The sequence below is a fragment of the Carassius carassius genome, chromosome 35 (assembly GCF_963082965.1).
Source record: "Carassius carassius chromosome 35, fCarCar2.1, whole genome shotgun sequence".
Lineage (NCBI taxonomy): Eukaryota > Metazoa > Chordata > Actinopteri > Cypriniformes > Cyprinidae > Carassius > Carassius carassius.
Genome location: NC_081789.1, coordinates 28311915 through 28336313, shown reverse-complemented (window position 1 = coordinate 28336313; position 24399 = coordinate 28311915). Strand labels below are relative to the sequence as shown.

At 41.1% G+C, this 24399-nt stretch overlaps 1 protein-coding gene across 1 annotated transcript in view; it reads right to left on the bottom strand.

Annotated features, from left to right (window-relative positions):
* Positions 1 to 4984, bottom strand: part of LOC132116479 (mitogen-activated protein kinase kinase kinase 1-like) — a 62823-nt gene extending 57839 nt beyond the window's left edge. The window contains exon 1 of the mRNA XM_059525338.1: positions 4594 to 4984. Within this exon, the coding sequence (XP_059381321.1) occupies positions 4594 to 4964 (371 nt within the window). The 5' untranslated portion in view covers positions 4965 to 4984. The remainder of the gene's footprint in view (positions 1 to 4593) is intronic.
* Between the last annotated feature and the right edge of the window lie 19415 nt (positions 4985 to 24399).

Below are 24399 nucleotides of genomic sequence, written 5' to 3'. Positions count from 1 at the left end.
AAATGCTCAATATCAATGCAGAACTTAATGCTTTAGGAGACTCTTTAAAGACTTACACTACACCAATGTCAAACATTCGTGACTGGCGGTAGAGTTGTGACGGTGAGGAAATTTTCCCACTGGTTAATCGACGGGTGACAACACCGTTAATACTGGTATCATCGAGGTGGTGTTCCCTCTTTTCCGCTTTAAATTAGCTTGTAAAAGCGGCATTCAAATTTTACTTTCACTTTCAAATAGCGACAATTCGACATAAAGCAATTGTTTGTTTTAGTTAGTTTGAATTTTCCCTCTTGTCCTCGCTTTCCTTTGCTTTAAAATAGCTTAAAAGCGATGTGCGCATTAGCGGCAGTTCAACGTCAACTGCATGAATGCATCAACAAACTGCGTCAAACTCACTTTAGCCTATATATAAAACATAGAACTTTTTATTAACAAAACGAATAAAAATATGCCATTCTATAGAGCAGGCTATGCATAATATTAAATAAACAACTTACATAAAGCAACCCTCTACATTGCGAGTAAATCACTGGGCGGGCGGAGCTATTGTGCAAACAGCAATCTCATTGGCTGGAGCTGACTTTTTATCATCACTGTATTGATTTCAGCAAATCAGTTCAAGCGAACGTACACAACCTGATTGAAATTCATGAATTAATCTTTAGTGCGTTTTATATTGTTCTTATTAGTAGAGTTTGTATCATTATTTTCTTATCAGTATTATTGTTAGTTTTTTCCCAATATTTTTTTTTTTTACAGAAACACTGAATGACCAAAAAAGCACCACCCCAGTCCTAATTTCAGTTAAAATGACTAATATGCATCCATACATGGTTACCAAGTTTTAATATTAATTACTAAAGTTATATCATTAAATAATACTTAGCTAATTATTAAAATGCTTGACTGACTGATGTTAAGAGTGTGCTTTCAGATATTTAAAAAACTGTGCCATTTTACAAACATATACATACTTATACATACACATACACACATATATATATTAGGGGTGGCAAGGTTCAACTTTTTCACTGTTCGGTTTGTTTCATGGTTTTAGAGTCACGGTTTCGGTACAGTTCGGTATGTGCTATGTTTATGGAAAAACTATACTATAAAAAAAAAAAAAAAAAAACCATTATATATATATATAGCAGTCTGGTGAAGAGGCAGAGCTGACAAAGTGAAGAGAACCACAGTTAAACATAATGCAACTCATTCTGGTAATAGGATTCATTCTCTTCTCTGTGTTTTCAAAACACTGCTGGAGGAGTTCCTGTGTATTTGAATTCATTTCGAGGAATAATTATGATTTTGTGTGAGACATGTAAAGAGCACGGTCTCATAAATGTACCTCTGTTCTGTCCCTTTTATATTTATATAAACCTACGTTTCTATACAAGACGTTTCCTCAAACAGAGCACCTGCATTAGGTGTGGATTGGCCTTCATTCAGAAAGACAGCGCAAGTCTGCACTAAAAGCAATTTTAAGATGTTTCACATTTCACACTCAAACATCAGTGAGAGACTCCCTCAGCGAGTGTTTAGGACACCACATACTGTACAGATCTTTATTTTAGCCGCCCGCGCTCTCCCACGAGAAGCTATATCTGTCACAATAAAGCTCCCGAGGACCTCACAAGTCTTTGAGAGTCTTCTTACAAGCATGAGCTCGTCGAGTGGACATTTCCAACAGGAACAGTGCCATGTTTGAGAGCGCCAGCTCAGCACTGAAGTCACTTTGGCCTCAGATGTTGGTCAGTAGCTAATTTGAGGGTTAGAGATCTGACAGGCCACTATTAACAGGGAAAGGCCAATGAATCACATGCTCTTTATAGGACACAAAAAAAACTTTAGATACTAGTTTGAACCAGAATTTGCTACGTAATCACACATTTGTTTTACCTGCTAAGAAAGCTATAGCGTGAATACTCAATGTTTCACAAAGTCAATCGCTTTTTAGTTCAGAACTTTACCTCAGAATGTAATAATATTAAAGCTGAAGCAGCTTTTTAAACAAAAATGTTCTGGTGTATTTTTCAATGCATTTTTTAAAATACATCCATTAGATTCGGACATCAATGGAGGATCGGACACATCTTATTTACATTTCTGTAAAATACTATCGGTTCAAAACTATAAAAAACAGACATATAGTCGACTTGGGCAAAAGTTTGAGGTTGGGCATTATTATTTTTTCTTTTTCTCAACAAGGCTGCATTAATTTGATCAAAAATACAGTAAAAACAGTGAAATATTCCACATTAACTGTGAAATATATATTGCAATTTATAACTGTTTTCTATTTGAATCTATGTTTAAAATGTAATTGATTCCTGTGATCGAAGCTGAATTTCCAGCATCATTGCTCCAGTCGTCAGTGTCACATGATCTTCAGGAGCTTCACCAGCTGATCTGGTGATTAACAAAAATGTGTGATCAAAGTTGAGTATGATCATTCTTTTCAGGATTCAGCCTTTATTTGAAACAGAAAGCTTTTGTAGCATTATAAAGGTATTTACTCTCACTTTTAATCAATTTAATGTGTCCTTGCTGAATACAATGGTTAATTTCTATTACAAAAAAAACTGTAGTGCACATACACACAATATTTCACAATTAGATATGTAAAGAAGTTCTCTCTTGATCTTGACACACAAGTTTACCTCACTAGATCAAAGCCTGTTATATGATCTTTTCTAGAGGCACTATCATCTCCAGCATTGGACCAGCTGTCTCTGCTGAACGAGTGGTCAAACCCCTGTCACATCCCCTGGGAACGCAAACAAATTAATTATGATTGTGTGGGCTGGGAACACCCGATGAAAGCACACAAACTGTGTCAGGCCCACAGGAGGCTCCGGTCCCCAGCGCGGACACACCGGACAACACTGGAGCACACGCAGACATTTCACAATCACAAGCTCTGACTGCAGATCTGCTGAGAAACATGAAGCAATTCAGTCCACATTCACAAATGACTACTGGAATAAATCACATCCAACACTTCTGCATAAAAAAAAAAAACCAAGGACTTTGGAAATCATCTAAAGCATTTAGCCTTTGAAAGTTTGCTGAAACAAGTGTAAACAAAAATCACAAGGACCTATTTACACTTTTCGCTTCATGCATTTTCTCTGATCCGGACATCAGATGTTAAAACTTTTTCAAATACGCATCAATGTGTTTCTGCAACAAAATATATATATATATATATATATATATAAAAATGTAAACCCGATCTTCTATTCCCACGCTGTACGCAAATTTAACAGTTGAGGGCCAGATGCATTTACAACTAGCTCCTGAAATGGTTTGTACAATCACTGTACAATTGACTGTCTTATAGAAAATTGGGAAACCTGTTCGAAAACAACAATTATTATATATATATATATATATATATATATATATATATATATTTTTTTTTTTTTTTTTTACCTGGTGCCAATAGTGGCATATAAATGGCACAAAAACAGCTGAGGGAGCACTGAAAGGAACTGTTTTCAGCGGATGAGTTGTCCGACTCTTCTACTCAAGCAGGAGAACATCTGCTTCACCAGCAGTGTCAGAAACAGACGCACCTGTCGTTCTCATCACATTCACACACAATGACTGATGCTCCTGTTGTCACCTGAGAGGAAGCGGCGGGAAATGAATAACTCTGTGACGTAAAACACAGTTTGGAATCACTGGAATCATATGGCTTACCCAAGAGAAAGGCAATAACACTGGAAAAACAACCAGGCTAATTAAAGGTAACATGTGACTGTAGTCTTAAAAACACTTTTGTTGTATGTGTGCTAAGATATCACTCTCAAAATGACACTTGCCTGTGTCATTTACTCATTATATTAAATAATAATATAGTAAATGCCAAGTATTAAAACAAAATCTCAGTTTTAGTAACACAAGCATTATCATGGAAAACACAGCCCACAAAAGGCATGAAGTTTCTCTTTTTTTTCTCAACAGTTTCTTTAGGTTTCAGCTTCCATTCATCTCTCATTATCTGTACATTGTCAAAGCTTGCATCTCATATTTCACTCGAAGTCTTCCTTCTGAAAACTACTGCCACTCAACCTGCTCTCAGCTTTCTCACATGATCACATTCACACACACACACACACACCACGCGTCGAGACTCGGGCTTCAGAAACACACTCAACATGAGCGGAGTGCATCATTACAAACACTAAAGTCATCGAGCATCGAGGGGCGTTTGTTTGCCAGTTATGCTTTTCAAATAACTATTTTGTGTTTGTCAAAAACAAAACAAACCAAGCTGTGAATCTCAAAATAGTTTGAACTTTAAACCAGTTTCTGATCAGCAAATACAAAGAAACCGCATGAAGAATTTAAAGTCACCTGCTTTATGACGGTCTCGTGCCACAAGACTGTATGACATTTTCTCATACTTGCGTTGCAACATTAATCTCTCTCTTACACACACACACACACACACACACGCGCGCGCACACACACGCGCGCACACACACACACACACACACAGTAATGACTCTGTCAGAGATAACGTTAAGTTAATTCAGCTGAGTAAAGTCTCTCCAGAATCGCGTCTGAAGTTATTTTTACCTGCTGTGTGAGGCGCTCAGGTCCGAAACAGCCGCTCCGTGTTCAGCTCTCGGACTCTCGCTGCTGCTCTTTAAAGAGCTCCTCGTCCATTCCTGAGCACTGTGGCACAGATGAGCGGTCTGGATCGAGCCGGGACCGGACACCGTGAGGAGCTGCAGCGCTGCGGTCCCGCTCTCGCATTTATCCAGATCCACACTCCTCACCTTCCGCCTCCACTGCGAACTCTCCACGGCATTTCTCTTCACTTTCCCGCTGCTGATCGAAAGTGTGGAGCCGCCAGAACTGTCCTGAAGTCCGTTCCCGACATTTGTGCCGCTACTGGAGTCTAATATTCCGCCTAACGACGACGTCCGACTCCCCGCCGTCGCCATTTTCTGTCCTGAAGTTTTGTCACTTCATAGATTGTATGAGAGAGGGAGTGGCGGGAATTTGGGGGAGGATGCGAGGGAGGGGCTTCCGGATGAATAGGAGGGGCTATCTACAAAGTGGGAGGAGCTAATGAAGTCCTTCGGGAACTTACCTACGTGCACGGCGTCACACATCTTAAAGGGGTCATATCATAAGATAATTTTTTTTTCTTGGTCTTTTGAAATAAATGTCGATGACTATGAAAAGATATAATGAAATGCTGAGTTTAAGAGACACATTGACAGCTAATCACAGCATGTATGTGTGCTCATATTCCAATCAGTTAAAGAGTGTATACGCTTCCTTATGGGCTCATTCTAAAATCAAATATCCTCCCACAGTAACACATCAGCAATGTCTATTTTAGTGTTAAGCAGGGCCGTAGCTAGGGTAAGCGGGGCCCCGGTGCAGGCTGTACCAGTGGGCCCTGTTTGAAATTGTTTAATTTATATGTTCATTCTATTTATTTATTTGTGCTAATTGCACAATGTTTAAGTTGTTTCCTGTTTGTAGGTGTCCAGGTACAGAAAACAAATAATTAAATATAAAATAGCACTGCATAGTCTTCACTGTAAAAATTAAATTAACAGTCAAACCAAAATGTATTCAGACACCTTCAACATTTCTTACATTAACACAGTTTATTTGCTCTAGTTTATAAAATGGTAATAAAATATGACAAGAACTCAGAGTTGAACTGTCAGAACAAATTCATCTTGATAATGTCAGATAACTTTGATAGAAAGATATGTAATGGATTACAATCAACCAAAACTTCAGACAACTGTTAGTAGTAATTCTGTGTTAAAAAAGTGTTTTGAGACGCCTCTCTCTGCGTGAGCCCTAAACGCCTTAACACCGTGGTGCTGAATTGGGCTTTTTCACATCCTTTTCTGTTTGTTTAAACTGCGATTTGTATTTGTTCGTTCAGGTGCAGGAGGAAGTTCGAGGAGAACTTCGCAAAGGAGAGCTCGGTTTAGTGTCAATGTCTGTGAGACGCGGTTCTGAGACTGTGAGATGCGTGTGCAAACGAACACAGCGCGCGAGTTGAGATTTTCCGTGTCTTGTGTTTGAATGTTTAAAATGGAAAGTGGTCAGGCTTAAAAACACACAAAAATGATAAGCTTTCATGACGACACGCAGCAGTGGCCTGTCAACTGTCATGATCATCTTTTTAGACTAGCCTCAGCCAGACGGTTGAGATCGCTGGGGGCCCCCCCTCGGCCGTGGGCCCCTATAATCGTCACCACCTTTCACCCCACTTGCGACAGCCCTGGTGTTAAGCAACACTTTTCAAACTCATTAGCCATTGTAAATGAACCATCTAATTACAATGAGCAATGAGAAGTTAGTCATTTACTTTAGAATTATCTTTTTATTCCTATACATCAGAAGAAAGAGGTGATCTTGTTTCCTGCTGACATAAGTGTCATATGAAAAAGGAAAGATGCTTATAGCACCTAAGACTGCACAGTTTTTTGAAGCACCCAAAATGTAGGTTTGTTCAATTTACTATTTGGCATTTATGATGTCTGGCTGCAACAGAGATTAATAAACAATTTCAAAGATGTATGTAATTGCAAAAGCTATCAGACCCTCAAACCTGCTCTGGCCCCATCACTGCTGATGCTTGCAAACTCTAAAAACTTCCCTAAAATAGGGCATATAAGCAATAATATGAAGGAATTTTCAGTGTTTTTAATTTGATTTTTAACTGGAGTTCATGGAAATGTCCACAAAATTAATGGATAATACTGGAGAAAATTACTAGTAATTTTTTTTCCCGAACTGTGATTATTACAAGCGTTTTTTTTCTTTTTTAATCATGGATTTATGCACAAATGCATTCATTTTAAGGGTAGATCTGACCTTTTAGAATGTTTTCCATCCCCCATGGGAAGCCTCTACTCTCTTTCTAGCAATTTGGCTTACAGTCTTCATTGTTCTGGCCCATGGCAGAAAGTCTGTATGCAAGCAGTTAACATTGCAAACACTGTACATAATTTTGTAGATACAGTAGATTCTTGGCTTTTTTTTCTTCTTCTATTTCTATCATGTAGAAATCATTTGACTGCATTACACTTTTTAAAAAATCCTTAAAGGTGCTCTAAGTGATATCACACATTTTTTAGGCCAAAACATTTTTTGTCACATCCAGCAAACATCTCCTCACTATCCGCTAGATGCTTGTCCCCTGAACACACTGTAAAAAAACGGGGTCTTTCTAGACACCACAGGCTCCACAAACAACAATAAAAACAAACTGGGCTCACCCACACCACAAAACATAACAAACTGTTCCAGCCAATAACCGACAAGAAAGATTTGGGGGGTTAGTGCACGGATGAGGAGGAGAGAGGGTCTAGCTAGCCTCCGTTTTGTTTGACAACAATTTGAACGTCAACAAGAAGTTACGACTCCCGGCATCGCATAGAGCACCTTTAAAGAAAGTGCTTTAAAAACCAGACTTTACTTTTAAAAACTTTACTTTTAATTCAATAATGGAAAATCATTGGCTGTAATCATTAAAACAGTCATAATTAATGTATTGTTCAAGTCAAATCAAGTCAAATCTGCTTTATTGTCAATTTTTCCACATGTACAGCACATACACACAGAGAATTGAAATTGCGTTACTCTCAGACCCTTTGTGCATACAGATTACACTAACAGTAGAGCCTAAAAATACAGATAGATACAGATTAAATATAAAATACAACTATACAAATAAGGGCATGTAAAAAATAATAATAATAAAAATACATTTAAATAAAGCAGCACAAGGCACATGGCAGATAGAGTGCAAACCAGTGAAGTAAACAAACAGTGCAAATATAATGATTGTAGTGCAAAAGAGCTTATTCAGTCTGATTAACGTGACAAAGGGATCAGAGAGCAGTTCTTTGTGTAAACTGACTGAAGAGGATATTATAAATGATGTCAGTTAAATGCTGTGTGAGGTAGTGAGCAGACCAATGCTGCACAAAGTAACTGGTGCAGGTCACAGTTTGTTAGTGTGTGTGTGTGTGTGGGGGGGGGGTTAAGGACCTGGGAATGTGGGAGCTGGGGGGGGCAAAAGAGGGGAAGGGCTTCAGATTTCAGTGGTGCCTGGGGCAAAGGGGTGGGGGGGTGGGTCATTGTCTTGAGTGAGCGCAGCTTCCTGACAGACTGATGAATGAAACTGTCCTTCAGTCTTCTGGTCATGGCTTGAAGACCTCGCAGTCTCCTCCCTGATGGCAGCAGACTGAAGAAGCTGTATGTCTGATGGGTGGGATTACCTGCAATGCAGAGGGCTTTTCAGGTGAGACAGGTTCCATAAATGTCCTGGAGGGCAGAGAGACACCAATGATCTTCTCAGCTGCACTCACTATGCGTTGAAGGGTCTTTTGGCAGGACGCGTTGCAAGTGCCATACCACACAGTGATGCAGCTCGTCAGAATGCTCTCGATGGTGCCTCTGTAGAAGGTGTACATGATGGGGGCCGGGGCTCTGGCTCTCCTCAGTTTGTGGAGGAATTAGAGACACTGCTGTGATTTCTTGGCCAGTGCTGTGGTGTTGTCGGTCCAGGAGAGGTCCTCTGTGATGTGCACACCCAGGAACTTGGTGCTGCTCACTCTCTCCACAGTCGCACCGTTGATGGTCAGAGGAACATGCTGAGCGTGCACTCTCCTGAAGTCAACAACAATCTCTTTCATCTTCTCCACATTCAGAGAGAGATTGTTGTCACTGCACCATTCGGCCAGGCGGCTCACCTAGCTCCTGTAGTTTGTCTCATCTCTGTTGCTAATGAGACCCACTACAGTTGTGTCATCTGCAAACTTAAAAAAGAGGTTGGAGTTGTGTGACGGTGTGCAGTCGTGGGTCAGCAGAGTGAATAGGAGGGGGCTCAGCACACATCCTTGGGGGGCCCCAGTGTTCAGTGTGATGGTGCTGGATGTGTTGCTGCCGACCAGTACTGCCTGAGGTCTTCCAGTCAGAAGGTCCAACAGCCAGTTGCACAGCGTGTTGAGCCCCAGCTGGGCCAGTTTGTGAATGAGCTGCTGAGGGATGATAGTGTTGAATGCTTAAACTTAAGTCTGAGAACAGCATTTTGACATATGAATCTTTTTTATCTAGATGTGTGAGTGCTGAGTGGACGGCAGTGGCGATGTCATCATCGGGCGAGCCGTTGGACCGATATGCAAACCAGAAGGGGTCCCGGGGGGGGAGGTGTTTGCTGGCTTGATATGGTGCATGACTAGCCTTTCAAAGCACTTCATGAGAATAAGAGTGTGGCAAGGGGGCGTGCACCAGAGGGGAATGCGAGTGTACAGGAAGGAGAGACTGAACCGGGACCACTGAATACTGCCTCAGGGGAACAGAGTGAAATCAAGAGAATTATTCTCTCGGAGCGCGATGATTTTCCCCTGGAGCAGTCTCAGGATGAGACGCTGAAATGCGCATTTGAACAGGTCAGGACCATCGACGGTCAGCTGCTTACCTATCCATATTTTGCAATAATTAAACATAGGTTATATCGAGTGGCCCAAGACGCTCAGACAAAAGAAGATACAACCCAGTTATTAGTTCCTAGGAGCCGCCGGGAAATGCTTTTTCAGGCAGCTCATTCTAATCCAGTGGCTGGTCATTTAGGACAAGGAACTACACTAAATCGCCTTATGACCCAATTTTTTTGGCCGGGCATTCACAAGAATGTGTGCAGGTGGTGCGCGACTTGTCATGAATGTCAGTTGGTAAACACACCGGTCACCCCAAAAGCTCCTTTGCGCCCCCTCCCATTAATGCAGGTCCCCTTCGAGAGAATTGGCATGGACCTCATCGGGCTATTAGAGCGATCAGCACGAGGACATCATTTTGCATTAGTCATTGTGGATTATGCAACACGATATCCAGAAGCAGTGCCTCTCCGCAACATTTCCACTAAGAGTGTTACTAACGCACTGTTTTCTTTAATCTCCCGAGTGGGGATTCCTAAGGAAATCTTCACTGATCAGGGCACAGTGTTTATGTCACGGATATTACGCAAACTTTACGACCAGCGTCTTTCACCCACAAACGGACGGCTGGTCGAACGTTTCAATCGCACGCTTAAGACAATGATTCGTAAATTCGTTTAGGAAGATGCCAAAAATTGGGACAGATGGTTGGAACCTCTGTTGTTCACTGTGCGAGAGGTCCCGCAAGCCTCCACAGGGTTTTCCCCTTTCGAGTTGCTCTATGGTCGCCAGCCCAGGGGGGTGCTGGACGTCATAAGAGAGACTTGGGAGGATGGACCTTCTCAATCTAAAAACGAAATTCAGTTTGTGATGGGCCTGAGAACAAAACTTCACACTTTGGGGCGGCTCTCTATGGAGAATTTGTTACAGGCCCAGGACAAACAGAGCCGGCTGTATAACAGGGGAACCAATTTGCGTAAATTTGCACCGGGAGAGAAAGTCCTTGTATTACTCCCAACGTCAAGTTCAAAATTACTTGCAAAGTGGCAAGGACCGTTTGAGGTCACACGGCAAGTTGGAGAGCTCGATTATGAGGTAATACGCTAAGAATTAGGTGCGATGCTTGAAATGGGGATAACAGAAGAATCCAACAGTACCTGGGCGAGCCCGAAAGTTTTGGTTCCAAAGACAGATGGCTCAGTGCGGTTCTCTGTGGATTTTCACAAGGTGAATGCTGTGTCGAAATTCGATGCATATTCAATGCCACGGGTTGACGAATTGCTTGACCGGCTCGGTACGGCTCATTTTTTTTCAACATTGGACTTAACAAAGGGTTATTGGCAGATCCCCTTGTCTCCATTATCCAGATAAAAAACCGCTCTCATGACGCCGTTTGCATTACACTAATTTGTTACACTCCCTTTCGGGCTGTTCGGCGCGCCGGCTACTTTTCTGGACAGCATCATCACCTGGTCGCCGGGAGGAGGTGGAGTCTTCTGTGCAGTGGAGCTGCTTTGTTCCTCAAAGCGAGTGAAGAAGGCATTCTGATCTCTCAGCAAGGAGATGGTGGTGTCAAAGGTCCGCGGTGGGGGCTTGTAGTCTGTCGTGATGGTCTGTATCCCCTGCCACAGGCTCTGAGTGTCTCTGCTGTCGCTGAATCGATGGGCTTTCCACCTGGAATACTGTCTCTTAGCCTCTCTGATGCCGTGGGATAGGTTTGCCCTGGCTCTCCTCAGGCCCACCCAAGCGGCAACCTCCTGCTCTCTCTTGTGAAGCACATACGGAAGTGACTTAAACTAAAGGCTGGCTGCAAAAGGGAGTCCACAAACATATCTTCAGTCCTTTAGTGGAACTGGAAAGGAAGTGCCAGCTAGACAAAACCAACAAGACATCTAAACCCTTATACTCAAGTTTCAGAACCTGTAGGAACCAACTATCACATATTTTGTGGCTCTAAAGAGATGCATGATGCAGAACTACCAAAAACAGATACTTTAATAAACATTATACAACACACAGCATAACATGCAGAACATATACACAGGGTTAACAAGAGAACTTACTGATAAACAGGTGAACATAATCAGTAACTAAGGAGACTAATAAGGAGACACTAAAGGGTGGCACTTTATTTTACAGTCCTGTTCCTCATGTACATACTATGTACTTATTATAGTAATTACACTAACTATGTAATAACTAGGTACTAACCCTGAACCTAACCCTAAACCTAACCCTACCCCATGTAGTTACCTTGTATTACCAGAACTTTCTTAGATAAATACACTGTAAGTACACTATAAGTACATGTAAGTACACGTACTGTAAAATAAAGTGCAACCCACTAAAGACTAAACTGAAAGAAGTATGAAACCAAGACATGAACAAAAAAAACACAACTAAATGAGACAAGATCCTGCCACCAGCCAAATACATGTACTTCAAGTGATTATTCTGAAACACTTTCTATGAAGCCCGTATTTATAGTATATTATAAGGTTATTCTTAAGGCATTATAATGAATGCATAATGAATTATAAAAAAAAACCTTATGATATATTGTATCATCTCATGAATATTCATAAGAACAGTTTTAATATATTATAATATTTACTTATTTGTGGTAACAGCTTTTAAGAGTATGATGATTTATAACAATGAACACGTTGCATCCACTTTTACAATGGATTATACTTCTCATAGGTATAATGTATTATAAGTCTCTTATCTTGCCATTTTTCTGATGCTACTTTACTTATAAGTAGTAGTAGTAGTAATAATAATAATAACAACATTTTTTAAACTCATATATAACAGATCAGATGAATGTGTAATATGACACATTTGAACTATTTTTATTGTAATATCAGTTTGATTATTTTGATAGTACCCTTTAGACAGCTTTTGATAAGTAACTATGCAACTATATCAACTAGTCATCATTAGAGTATTAGTATTTCTGCTACCGTAAATGTATGCTAACACTTTATTTTGATGGTCAACCAACAGATAAACTGACTATAAGGGTCTTTGCAAGTACATCAACTTTATACCATACTAGATTCTGCCATTCTTGATTCATACTAATACTCTAATGAGAGTTAGTTGGCATGTAGTTGCAAAGTCACTTTTTGTTCATTGATTAAGGGGACCATCAAAATAAAATGTAACCATATAAAACATTGCATTTTAAGCTCACACCAATAAATTAACATTAGCTCCACAGGAAACACTCAAACAACACTCAACATCTAACCAGTCACAAGCTGTAGTAAGATACTGTGCAGATCTTAAATAAACAATACAACCAAACTTACAACCACAAATACGGAAGTATTATGATGTATTATAATTGTTGTTATGATTATTCATGAGTAGATATAACATATTAAAATGTTTTTTTTATAATGCTTTATGCATTCATTACAATGCCTTAAGAATACTCTCAAAATGTATTATAAATACAGGCTTCATAGAAAGTGTTAATGACTATTCAAATGTGATTATTGAAAATGTACTTTAAAGTAAAACTTTTAAAATAGATATTATTACAAAAGTATACTTTTGTGTTAAGAAGCAGTCATGAAAGTGTACTCTAATTACATTTAAGTGACCTTTTATGTCATTTATATTATATTATATTATATTATATATATTATATATATCTGCTTTTTGTTTAAAAAAAACCCCCACTTTTTTATTTGAAGAACACTACAAGTACACATTCAATAAATTAAGAACACTTGTTATTCACAAGAGTATAATGACAATACAGATAAGAACTCCACATTATGGAATAGACCACACATATTTGGAAGTTAAATGCATTTTTTGAGGGTTTAAAATTCATGGTGAATTGATTGAAGTGTGTGATTGAATGTTTTGTTTGAATTGCAAGCAGTGGAAAACCACTGCAATCAACAAAACCCTGAATAAGCAAAAATTATTATTATTATTATTATTTTTATTTATTTAATTTTTTTAAGCAGAAGTCCAGTTGGTTGAATATAAGCAAGCAGAGTATTAGGGTGAGGGCTGCTGGAGGAAGCAATTTCCTGTTCAAGTAGATTGACTCTAAAGCGTTATTCTTAGCCAGTCATGCTTCCTGCAGCTTCTGCATTTCCCGCTCATGTTGACCACAACACAAAAAATGAATGCGTCAATGTGTGTGATGTCAGCACTAATAATTAGAGATGCACCGGTTGCAATTTTCTTGGCCAATTCTGATTTCTGATTTTTTTTGTAAGTGTGAACGGCTGATAGCAATTTTTTATAAATGACTCGCATGCAAACAAAGAGCTGTCTTGACTGCCATGTTTAACACACTTAATACATACAAGACTATTTCAATTTTCAATTTAATATTTAAATACAAATTAATCTACTGTATGGGTAAAATACAATCAATTCACAACATTTACATATTTACATATTATATTTACATATTCCTTATTCTTCCATTATACTTTAATTTGTATTTAATTGAACATTGGCGTTTTTTATCCAACGTTATCACAAATCCACTTATCATTCTAGCTGTTTGGTTGAAAAAAACTTTTACTATAGTAAAACACTATGGTAATCATTCAGCAGGTAATTAATCATAAGGGGCAAATAAACTTAAATTGGAAGTGTGTAATTTCTGCACCACATACATCTTCAAATAAAACTGGAAAAAAACCAGTAAGTGTTTTGAAGCACGTTCTCTAACAGCAGGTGTATGAGCCCAAAGACATTGCTCGATGATGCACACAAACACACATATAGATTTAGCACTCAAACTTCATTTGCATTTAGGTTATTCGCATATTCTTAGCAAGTCAAATTTGAAAATGCAGAAGTGCACATGATATTTGAAAGTTACTGCAGAGAGAAAGATGCACTAGGCACTGATTTACTTGGTGTCAGTTTGCATTGATAAAGACTGCATTAAATAAAAATTGACACATTAATGCATGACAATGTTCTTAATGCATGATAACTTCATTGTGAATGATTCATCTGTTAATAATGCATCTGGTAATGCATCTTTTATTTATTTATTTATTTTTGAATTATTTTTGACTGTAATTCGGATTTCTTCTCTCTGCTGATGAATGTGAGGACCTGCTGCAGCTTAGCCAAACACATTCAGATCTTCCTCAAATCAAGTCAGGACTGCAACTATGATGGTGCATGATGACTGATCACACAGCACTCCAGCAGTTCTGCCACAGAGTATCCATCTGTTATTATCTGATGTGAGTGTACACATGAGTGCTACAAAAAAATTTTCCAATTCAATGGAAATCTTCCTGTGGAATATCACATAAACAGTGCACCAATGCAAAAAAGAAAAAATAATAACAGTGCCTTTCCATAGATATTCAAAGAAATGGGGGCCTGTTTTGTCAAAGACAGGAAACAGCTTTGTGGATAGACATTATTGTTTCCAGCTAATGAAAGGAAAAGTGTGACGCAAATAGCTGTGATGTGAATCTAGGCTGGGTGGGTGGGTGTACTGTATGTTTATGAAGGATTGTGCAAAATTGTACTTGGATAAACTGGATCCCTGAATGAATTGTGTCTGTAATATCAGAGAGAGTAATGAGACTCCTGCAGAGGGCTAGCATTACTAAAGGATTCACAACTAAGAAATATAAAAAGTGCTCATGTAAATATAAGCCAAAATTATTTGTAAGACATGTATATCACATAATGGTAACACTTTAGTTTAGGGACCAGTTCTCACTTTTAACAAGTTATTAGCATTCATATTACTAGCATATTGGCTGTGCATTAGTTCTTATTATTCTGCATGACCATATAGATCACTTAACCCCATACATAAACTTAACATCTACATACTAACTTGCAGCAAATTAGTAGTTTACTGAGGCAAAGGTCATAGTCAATAGTTTGGTAATACAGTGTGAGCCATATAATTACATGTCAAATAATTGAAATGAACTAATATGACCTTGACTGTAATGCTTACTAATATAATATCTTTAGTTTTTCTATATTACTGTTTAATAAGTTAAGTTAATAAAAACACTGTCAGGAAAAAGAAGGCTGGTCTTGTTTTGAATAGCTGTATGAAGGTCCAGACACAGACCTCACATAGCAGCATGTCTGAAAGATTCAAGTGACTGTGAGAAATTCCTGAAGAAAACTTGTCATCACCATGCACTTTTGTAAGTTTCAAAGCCTGGATGAAACAGCTGGACTGCATTCAGTGGTCATTTATTAACATGAGTACAGAAACTTATGTCTCATTGAATCTGCATGTGAACGTTTGTGTTTAGAAGTGGTACAAACATGTATTTTCACTTTTGTTTGACTTTGAAGGAATAGCAAACCATGGTATTTTACAGTTTTGGATGGATACAGATTGCTGCAATTAAATTCCTAAAGTAGCTGTGTGTGATGGTATTGGAGAGAGAGAGATTGAGGACTCAAATGCGAGTGCAGTGATAACTGTTCTTTAATGAAACAAAGTCTGGCCACAGGTATTCCAACAAAAGAAGGGGAGAAATAGACCAACAAAAGATGACCCGTAGACTGGGTAGCGTAAATGAACTGAGAAGACCTCTGTGGCAGGGGTGGCCAGCGGGCTGGCGAGGCGGAGGTTCTCGACACTCACGAAGGAGCAGGCGGTCGGTGCTCACAGAGCGGGGGAAGCTGAAGCAGCTCTCAGCAGGTAAGGTTCTGAGGGTGCAAATGGTGAGCACAGAGTAATTCCAGCAGTGGTAGTGAACTACAAGCAAAACCCCGACTCGACAGGACAGGATAGGACAAAACTAACGTGAAGACGACAATGGTCGATACTCATCAATACGAACTGCGGAGAAAGACGCGGGAGTGGGGGAGCGGGAGACCGGCTTAATACAAGAAACGTGAAACACAGGGTGAACACGACGAAGATTAGGTGGCAAACAAAGTTTGACGCTGACAGGATTAATGATCTTGACGATGCGGAATGGTCCGATAAAGCGGGGAGCCAGTTTAGGAGAATCAGATTGGAGAGGTAAATTGGAAGTGGATAGCCATCATATAACGAGGACTCTTGACACGCGATCTATTGGCAGCGACACACATGCGTCCTCTCGAACGGCATAGGGCAGATCTAACCCTCCTCCAGGTTCGCTTGCAACGACTGATAAATGCTTGAACTGATGGACAGTTAGAATCAGTCTCCTGAGACGAAAATAAAGGAGTTTGATAACCGAGGCAACACTGAAAGGGTGAAAGACCTGAGGCGGAGGATGGGAGAGAGTTATGAGCATACTTGGCCCAGGGGAGCTGTTCGGCCCAGGACGTAGGGTTGCGAAAGGCTAGACTGCGGAGAATGCGGGCGACAATCTGATTGGCTCGTTCGGCCTGACCATTAGTCTGGGGGTGAAAACCTGAGGAAATGCTAGCTGTGGCACCGATGAGGCGACAGAATTCTCTCCAAAACTGCGAAGCGAATTGCGGACCCCTATCGGACACGACGTCGGTGGGCAACCCATGAAACTTGAACACATTATCAACCATAATCTGGGCAGGTCCTTGGCAGAGGGGACCTTGGCGAGGGGAATGAAATGAGCCGATTTAGAAAAGCGGTCGACCACGGTCAGAATGACCGTATTACTGGCCAAGGGGGGAAGACCGGTCATAAAGTCGAGGGCTATATGGGACCACGGGCGAGAGGGAACAGGTAGCGGCCGCAGGAGACCAGCAGGTGGGGAATTGCCCACCTTGGTCTGGGCACAAATAGAGCAGGCGGCGCTAAAACGACGCGCATCACGGTCTAAGGTCGGCCACCAGAAACGCTGATGACTAAATGGGATAGTGCCCCGGACACCAGGATGAGCAGCTAATTTGGAGGAATGAGCCCACTGAAGCACAGCTAAGCGTGTGGGCACCGGGACAAAGAGGCTGCCCCTATGGCAGTTACGGGGAGTGGTGACGTGAGAGAGAGCCTGCTAACTTGTCTCTCGATTCCCCAAAACGTAGCACCCACCACCCGACCGGTAGGAATGATCTCCTCCCGGGGGGTGCTGGCGGTTGAGGAATCAAAAAGATGGGACAATGCGTCCGGCTTACCGTTCTTAGAGCCCGGGCGGTATGAAATTACAAAATCGAAACGTGTAAAGAAAAGAGCCCAACGAGCTTGACGCGAGTTCAATCTTTTGGTGGAACGGATATATTCTAAATTGCGATGGTCAGTCCAAACAATAAAAGGGACAGTAGAACCCTCTAACCACTGTCGCCACTCACCCAATGCCAGGCGGATGGCGAGCAGTTCGCGATTACCGACATCATAATTACTTTCAGCGGGAGAGAGACGGTGGGAAATGTATGCGCAGGGGTGTATCTTGCCATCAGATGCTGATCGCTGGGAGAGGATGGCTCCCACCCCTACCTCGGAGGCGTTGACCTCGACGATAAACTGTCTCGAGCTATCCGAAGTGAGAAGGATAGGCGCGGAAGTAAAAAGAGTCTTCAGACGGTCAAAAGCCACCTGCGCAGACCCGGACCATCTGAAACTAGATTTAACAGAGGTTAGAGCGGTAAGTGGCGCGGCCACCTGGCTGAAATTGCGTATAAAGCGACGATAGAAATTAGCAAACCTGAGAAAGCGTTGTAGCAAAACGCGAGAGTCAGGGACGGGCCAGTCGACCACGGCCTGGACCTTAGCGGGGTCCATACTTATCCCCTCTGCCGAGATAACGGAGCCCAGAAACATAATCGAAGACGCGTGACAGGAGCACTTCTCGGCCTTGACAAAAAGTCGATTCTCAAGCAAACGTTGGAGGATGCGGCGAACGTGCTGCACATGAATCTGGAGAGAGGGCGAAAAAATCAAAATATCATCGAGATAGACAAAAAACTAATAAATTGAGCATATCTCGAAGGACGTCATTGATTAGTGCCTGAAAGACAGTGGGGGCGTTAACCAATCCGAAGGGGAAGAACCCTATACTCGAAGTGCCCGAGGGGTGTTAAAGGCGGTCTTCCATTCGTCCCCCTCCCGAATGCGCAGGAGATGATAAGCATTGTGGAGGTCGAGTTTGGTAAAGACCCTTGCCCCCTGCAGGATATCAAAAGCTGAGAACATCAGTGGCAGGGGATAACGATTCTTAACGGTGATGTCATTCAGCCCCCGATAATCTATGCAGGGACGCAAAGAGCTGTCTTTCTTTTTGACAAAAAAACCCCAGCACCGGCGGGAGACGAGGACGGAACGATAGTGCCGGCACTGAGAGATTCGGATAAATAATTCTCTAATGCCTCCCGTTCAGGAGCCGAAAGAGAGTAAAGCCTACCCCGTGGAGGCGTGGTACCCGGGAGAAGATCAATGGCGCAGTCATACGGGTGGTGGGGCGGAAGAGACATGGCTCGGGAACGACTAAAAACCCCTCGCAAATCGTGATACTCCTCCGGTACTCCCGTCAGATCTCCTGCCTCCTCCTGAAAAACAGAAACAGAAGACACAGGGGGAACCGCAGAGACTAACCACTCAACATGACATGACAATTTCCAAGACAAAATAGACCCCTTAGCCCAGTCAATGTGAGGATTATGGAGTTCTAGCCAAGGATGGCCCAGCACTACGGGAGTAAAAGGAGACTGAAAAATAAAAAAAGAGATTGTCTCTTTGTGGTTACCAGAAATGGTCAGAGTCAATGGAATCATCTCTTTCTGTACCCTAGGTAGGGAACTGCCATCAAGGGCAAATAGAGGAGTGGAATCTCTTAGATGTGTGAGAGGAATACCTTGTTGGAGCGCCCACTCCTCATCCACAAAGTTCCCCTAGGCCCCAGAGTCGATCAAGGCATTGCAAAAAGCTGACGACCCAGCCCATTGGAGCTGCGCTGGAAGTGTGGTACAGGAACTAGAAGGGATGGCCTTAGTGATGGCGCTCGCCAGTAACCCTCCTCCTACTGACGAGCGCTGGCTTTTACCGGATATGAAGACACAAAGAGAGTGGCACTAGCACAGTACATGCAGAGGCGATTCGATATCCTCCTCTCACGCTCCTTAGGTGAAATACAAAGACCTCCCAGCTGCATGGGTTCGGGCTCCGAGTGGGCAGAGCCGACAAGAGGCGATGAGCTCGGTGCCGTTGGTCAAAACGCCTCTCCACCCGAATGGCCAGGTCAATGAGATCATCGAGCCGGGTGTGGATCTCGCAGACGAGGACCTCGTCCCGAACCTCAGGAGAAAGCCCCTCCAAAAAACGAGCGACCAACGCGAAAAACGAGCGACCAACGCTGGTTGGTTACATCCGCAGGTAGTGGCGAGTGTCCGGAACTCAATGGAGAAATCAGGCACGGAAACGCCTCCCCTGCCGAAGTGTGGAAAGCCGTCAGGAAGCCTCCTCACTGTAGGCGGAGCGGTCGAAGACCCGAATCATCTCCTCCTTGAAACGCGTGAAACTGGAGATGCACTCCGTCTCAGTCTCCCAGTTAGCCGTTCCCCATTCGCGAGCCCGACCATTGAGGAGAGAGAGAACGTAGGCGATCTTGGCTCTCTCCTTAGCATACGTCACGGGCTGTAGCGAAAACACCACCTCACACTGGGTTAGGAAAGAGAGACATTGTGTTGGCTCACCCAAAAAGTGCGGAGGATTATTGATCAGTGGCTCCGTCGGGAACGGGAGGACCATGAGAGGCGGAAGGCTGGAGGCGCAAACTGTGAACCTGGCAGGAAAGCTCGGACATTTGGGCGGCCAGTGTCTCGACGGCATGTTGGGCATCGGAGATGTCCTCCTCATGCTTTCCTAGAAGGACAGCCTGGTGTTCGACGGCGGTCTGGAACGGGCTGCCACTCGCTGGTGGAGGTGGAGGGAAACAAGCCTAATGGAAAGTGGAAACAGCTGTCAGTAAAGAAACGGAGAGTGATGGGAAAAGGGGAAGACAGTTACCAGCAGAGGGAGACAGAGAAAGAGACAAGATCATGACAGGATCATGACACTGTGGATTCAAGAATGGACACATGCTTTTGTCTGTTCCCTATGGCCTTTGTGTGATGTGAGTGTTTTACAAAGTGTTAAATTGCTAAAGAATTTACAGAATGACACTCAAAAACAGATGCTGCTGGCTAAACATGGGTATAATTTACACGTACTACATTTAGCTAATGCAACACAATGGCATATTTTCAATAATGGCATATGATAGTTTGAAGTTTGTTATGTTGGAGTTTCGGAGAATACAACTGTAGTAAGAGTATGTATTTAAGTTTGTGGTTTGTTCAAAAAGGATGTTATAAGATATAATCACAGCAGGCTAGCTTTAACAGAACTCCAAAAAAACAGAACAACCACTGACCACAATGGAGAAGGGACAACTAAACCAAGTAAACTGAGAACCTAATTACATAAAGTGAAATGAGCAACAGGTGAACATAATTAGACCAACTAGCACACACAAAGAAAGAAACTAGCGTTGTGTCCGTAATCGTATACTGTCTGAGTAGGTACTACTTCTGAATTAGAACTTACTTCATGACTGTTAAAAGGTATGTTCTATATAGTATGAATATGGGTAGTATGATTGAACTTCGGATGTACTATGCTGACCATGTTGCCCATTCCTAAATCATTTGACAGTAAAGTGTCCATTGACAGCGCATTTCAGAATCACACCAGAAGCAGTAAGTCATCTGGGCAGTTTTTTCACCTGCTGTTTTTCAAATATTATGAATTCTGACATACAGTACTACTACTGTTTTTTGTCTTCTATATAGGAAGAATCCGATTTTCTTCATTCGCAGTTTAGGTCAACATCCATATGCAAGGAACAGAGTCAAAACAAAACACAATGAAACTAAGCAGAACAAAAAACATAATCCTGACACGCAGTGACCCGTGTATTCTCACATTACACTTCCTGCCAAGACCACACAATACATATTGTTAAAAATGTGACATATTGCATGTTTACGTGCACTGTTGTTCACCACTAGTGCAAAAGATTCAGTTATTTTGATATCAGTTTTTGTTTAGCTTTTATTGGGGTTTACTCAATTCAGTTTGGTTTTTAGATTTAAAGGGACAATAAGTAACTTTTTAGGTATTTTATTATCTAAAATCAATATTTTTATTCATAAATATGCCCTCAATGGTGTACAAATACCTATGCCAATGTTTAAACTAATCCTCGTAAATGAAGAATTTATTATCTTTATATACATGGGATGGGTAGGTCGACGGAGGCTTCTATGTAGTTCCGCCATCTTGCAAAACTATAATAGCAGAGAGGGACAAAAAGTACTAAGCCAACGCGTTTCCACAACGCGTTTTCGGTCAGAGCCAGAAACGCAGGTGCAGAGCAGTGAGAGGCGCTTGAAACTGCACCGGCAAGTTTAAAAGTCTGGATTGCATTCTTATTATGGACCATACATATGCCGCACCACAGGAGAAGAAAACATCGTCGCCAAAACGAAGTGCTATTAGAAGACATCCTGTCAAAGCTTTTTGGTACATATCGCCTACCGTAGATGCAACGCGCATTTGAAAAAGCGAGGCGCTGGAGAGCAAAATTTTTTTGAATGCAAAATACAATTTCACCACTAGATGGGAGTAATTCCTACTTACAGCCCCTTTAAGTTGAGTTATATTATAATTGAATGTTATGAAACCCCATTTGGGTTTTCATGAAAACTATTATATGAGCAGCAAGGTCTGTATTGAAAGCAATCTCATGTTCATTTTGTGTCAGAAAGCTTTCTGAGGACATATTCTGGTATTTTATGTAATAACAGCGGTTGCTGTTTCACTACTCATGGAAATAAGGCCATGATGACAGATGAGAGAAGAGTAGAGAACTGGACTCCTTCAGGATCCCATGTCCATGTCCGCGCGCGCGTGTGTGTGTGTATATTCAGACTAGTGAGCTCAACAGTACTTGATTCTTGTTGTATTTTTGTATATTCCAGAGCTTGATTGTCTTTAGTCCATCAGTGAATTAACTGAAACAACTGTGGTCGCAGAAGAATGCATATTGTGAATGAACCCATATGGCAAATATATTAGCACTGTTTTTGGGTGGGGGGGTGGGTTGGGGGATTTTTTTTAAAATCTATTTTTTGTCTTATGGGAATGCAGGAAAGGTTAATTTCAAAGCACTGGTATTCATCTACTCCCACCAGGGTTTTAGTGCAGTGCCTGGTACAGCGGGCCTCGTCTCCCTCCTCCTCCATGAGAGTCTGGTTACCAAAACAACCAGTGAGAGTATGTGAGGCTTTACAGCATATACAGTGGCCACACATCACTGATCTACAGCTCTTGCTTTACAGCTTTTGACAATTGCTAAGATGCGATTTCTGGAACTATGGCTCCTTTTCTTTAAACTCTAAACAAAACCCCAAAACGCACACACGACAGGAGGAGGGTATAATTATTCATTACATTTGATTACAGTCCCCCACACACACACATAACATGCAAAACATCACACATTTCTTCCAAACACTTCATTCAAAAGTATTTTAACTCTTCTCAAAAAGGTTTCCTTGCATCTTAACTCTATAAAATGCCACTATCTTATATCTTCTGTGTGTTAAGTGTGCAGACTCACTTCATTTTATAATTTCATTGAATATCAACATTTGTGAGATTTCGTCATTCAAAACAGATTTGAGATTAACTAATAATTTTATGACTCTGGAAAACAGTGACATTGTAGTCTGTTGAAGAACAATATAATTCTTTCTCAGAAAATTTTAGTTTGACTTATGAGACAAATTAGCTATAAGTGTTTTTACGCATGGGCACTGTGTAGGTTATTTGATAAATGAATGCATTATTTTGAAAGCCAGTTTTCCAATTGAAACACTAGCTGTTTTGAATGATGTGTCTAATGTAGTGAAAAACAGGTTTGAAAATGTTTGTTTTACAATATTGCAAACTGAGTGTAACTTAATATCATGATGGTGCAGTACTGGTAGAAAAGTCATAATTCCTCAGATTTCTGGGAAAGCTGAAGCAGTTTTAGCACGTCACTAAATGTTGAGTAAATAGAAAGGGGATCAGTGAAGAGCTCAAGGGCTGGTTGTGTTTAGGTGGGAACTACAATTAATCAGCTTTAATCACAGCAGTGGGAGATTCAGACACATAGCCCACAGACTGTGTGTTCTTTTGCCTCGGCCAATTACTAATCTTATCCAACTGGTCCAAACAGATTTATCCCAAAACAAGGGCCATGTATGTCAGGAGGCTTTAATTCCAGCAATCTTCAATGACATCATTGTTGAATGCAACAAAAGGAGCATTTTTTGTGGAGTTGAGTGCTGCTGATAAAGGATTTCTGCTGATATGAACAGGCTGAAACAGTCTCAACAAATATTACGATCAGAAGATATAGCACATGAGCCATATTTCTGCATTCAGCAAGTTTTGTCCCTTCCTTGGGTTGATCTGGCCTCCTATGGACATCAGCAATGTATTCAGAACTAACTATAATGGAGCTATTATTCTATATTATCCAGGCGCTTGGTATTTCCCTTGCCTTTCTTTATCTTAGTCCTAACTACTCGCCTAGTGCACAGAAGCAGAGCACAGACTTTGAAGCAGAAGGCAATACTCTTGTTGCTGCTCGGAGGATATAATGCTGATAGACAGAACTCTCTCCTGACCTCATGACCATATGGTTTATTAGATCAGTGGATTGTTTATTTATTTGTTTATTTAAAGCCACTCAGCTTTTTCTCCAGTCAGTTATTATTGTTATAGTTCAAATATATAAAACAACACACAATACACACTTGGGAAAAATAATTGAACTTAAGTGTACCGAATGTGCACTTGTAGTGTACTTCAAATATTAAAAGTTTTTTTTTTAAATGTACCTGCAGATAATATAGTATTACTGTAATAAAATGCCACTTAAATGTACTTAAAGAGAGTATAATCATAACACAATTAAAAAAAGTGCACTTTGTAATGTCAATTTTAAAAAAAAACTTATACGCTCTATGAGGTGATTACAAT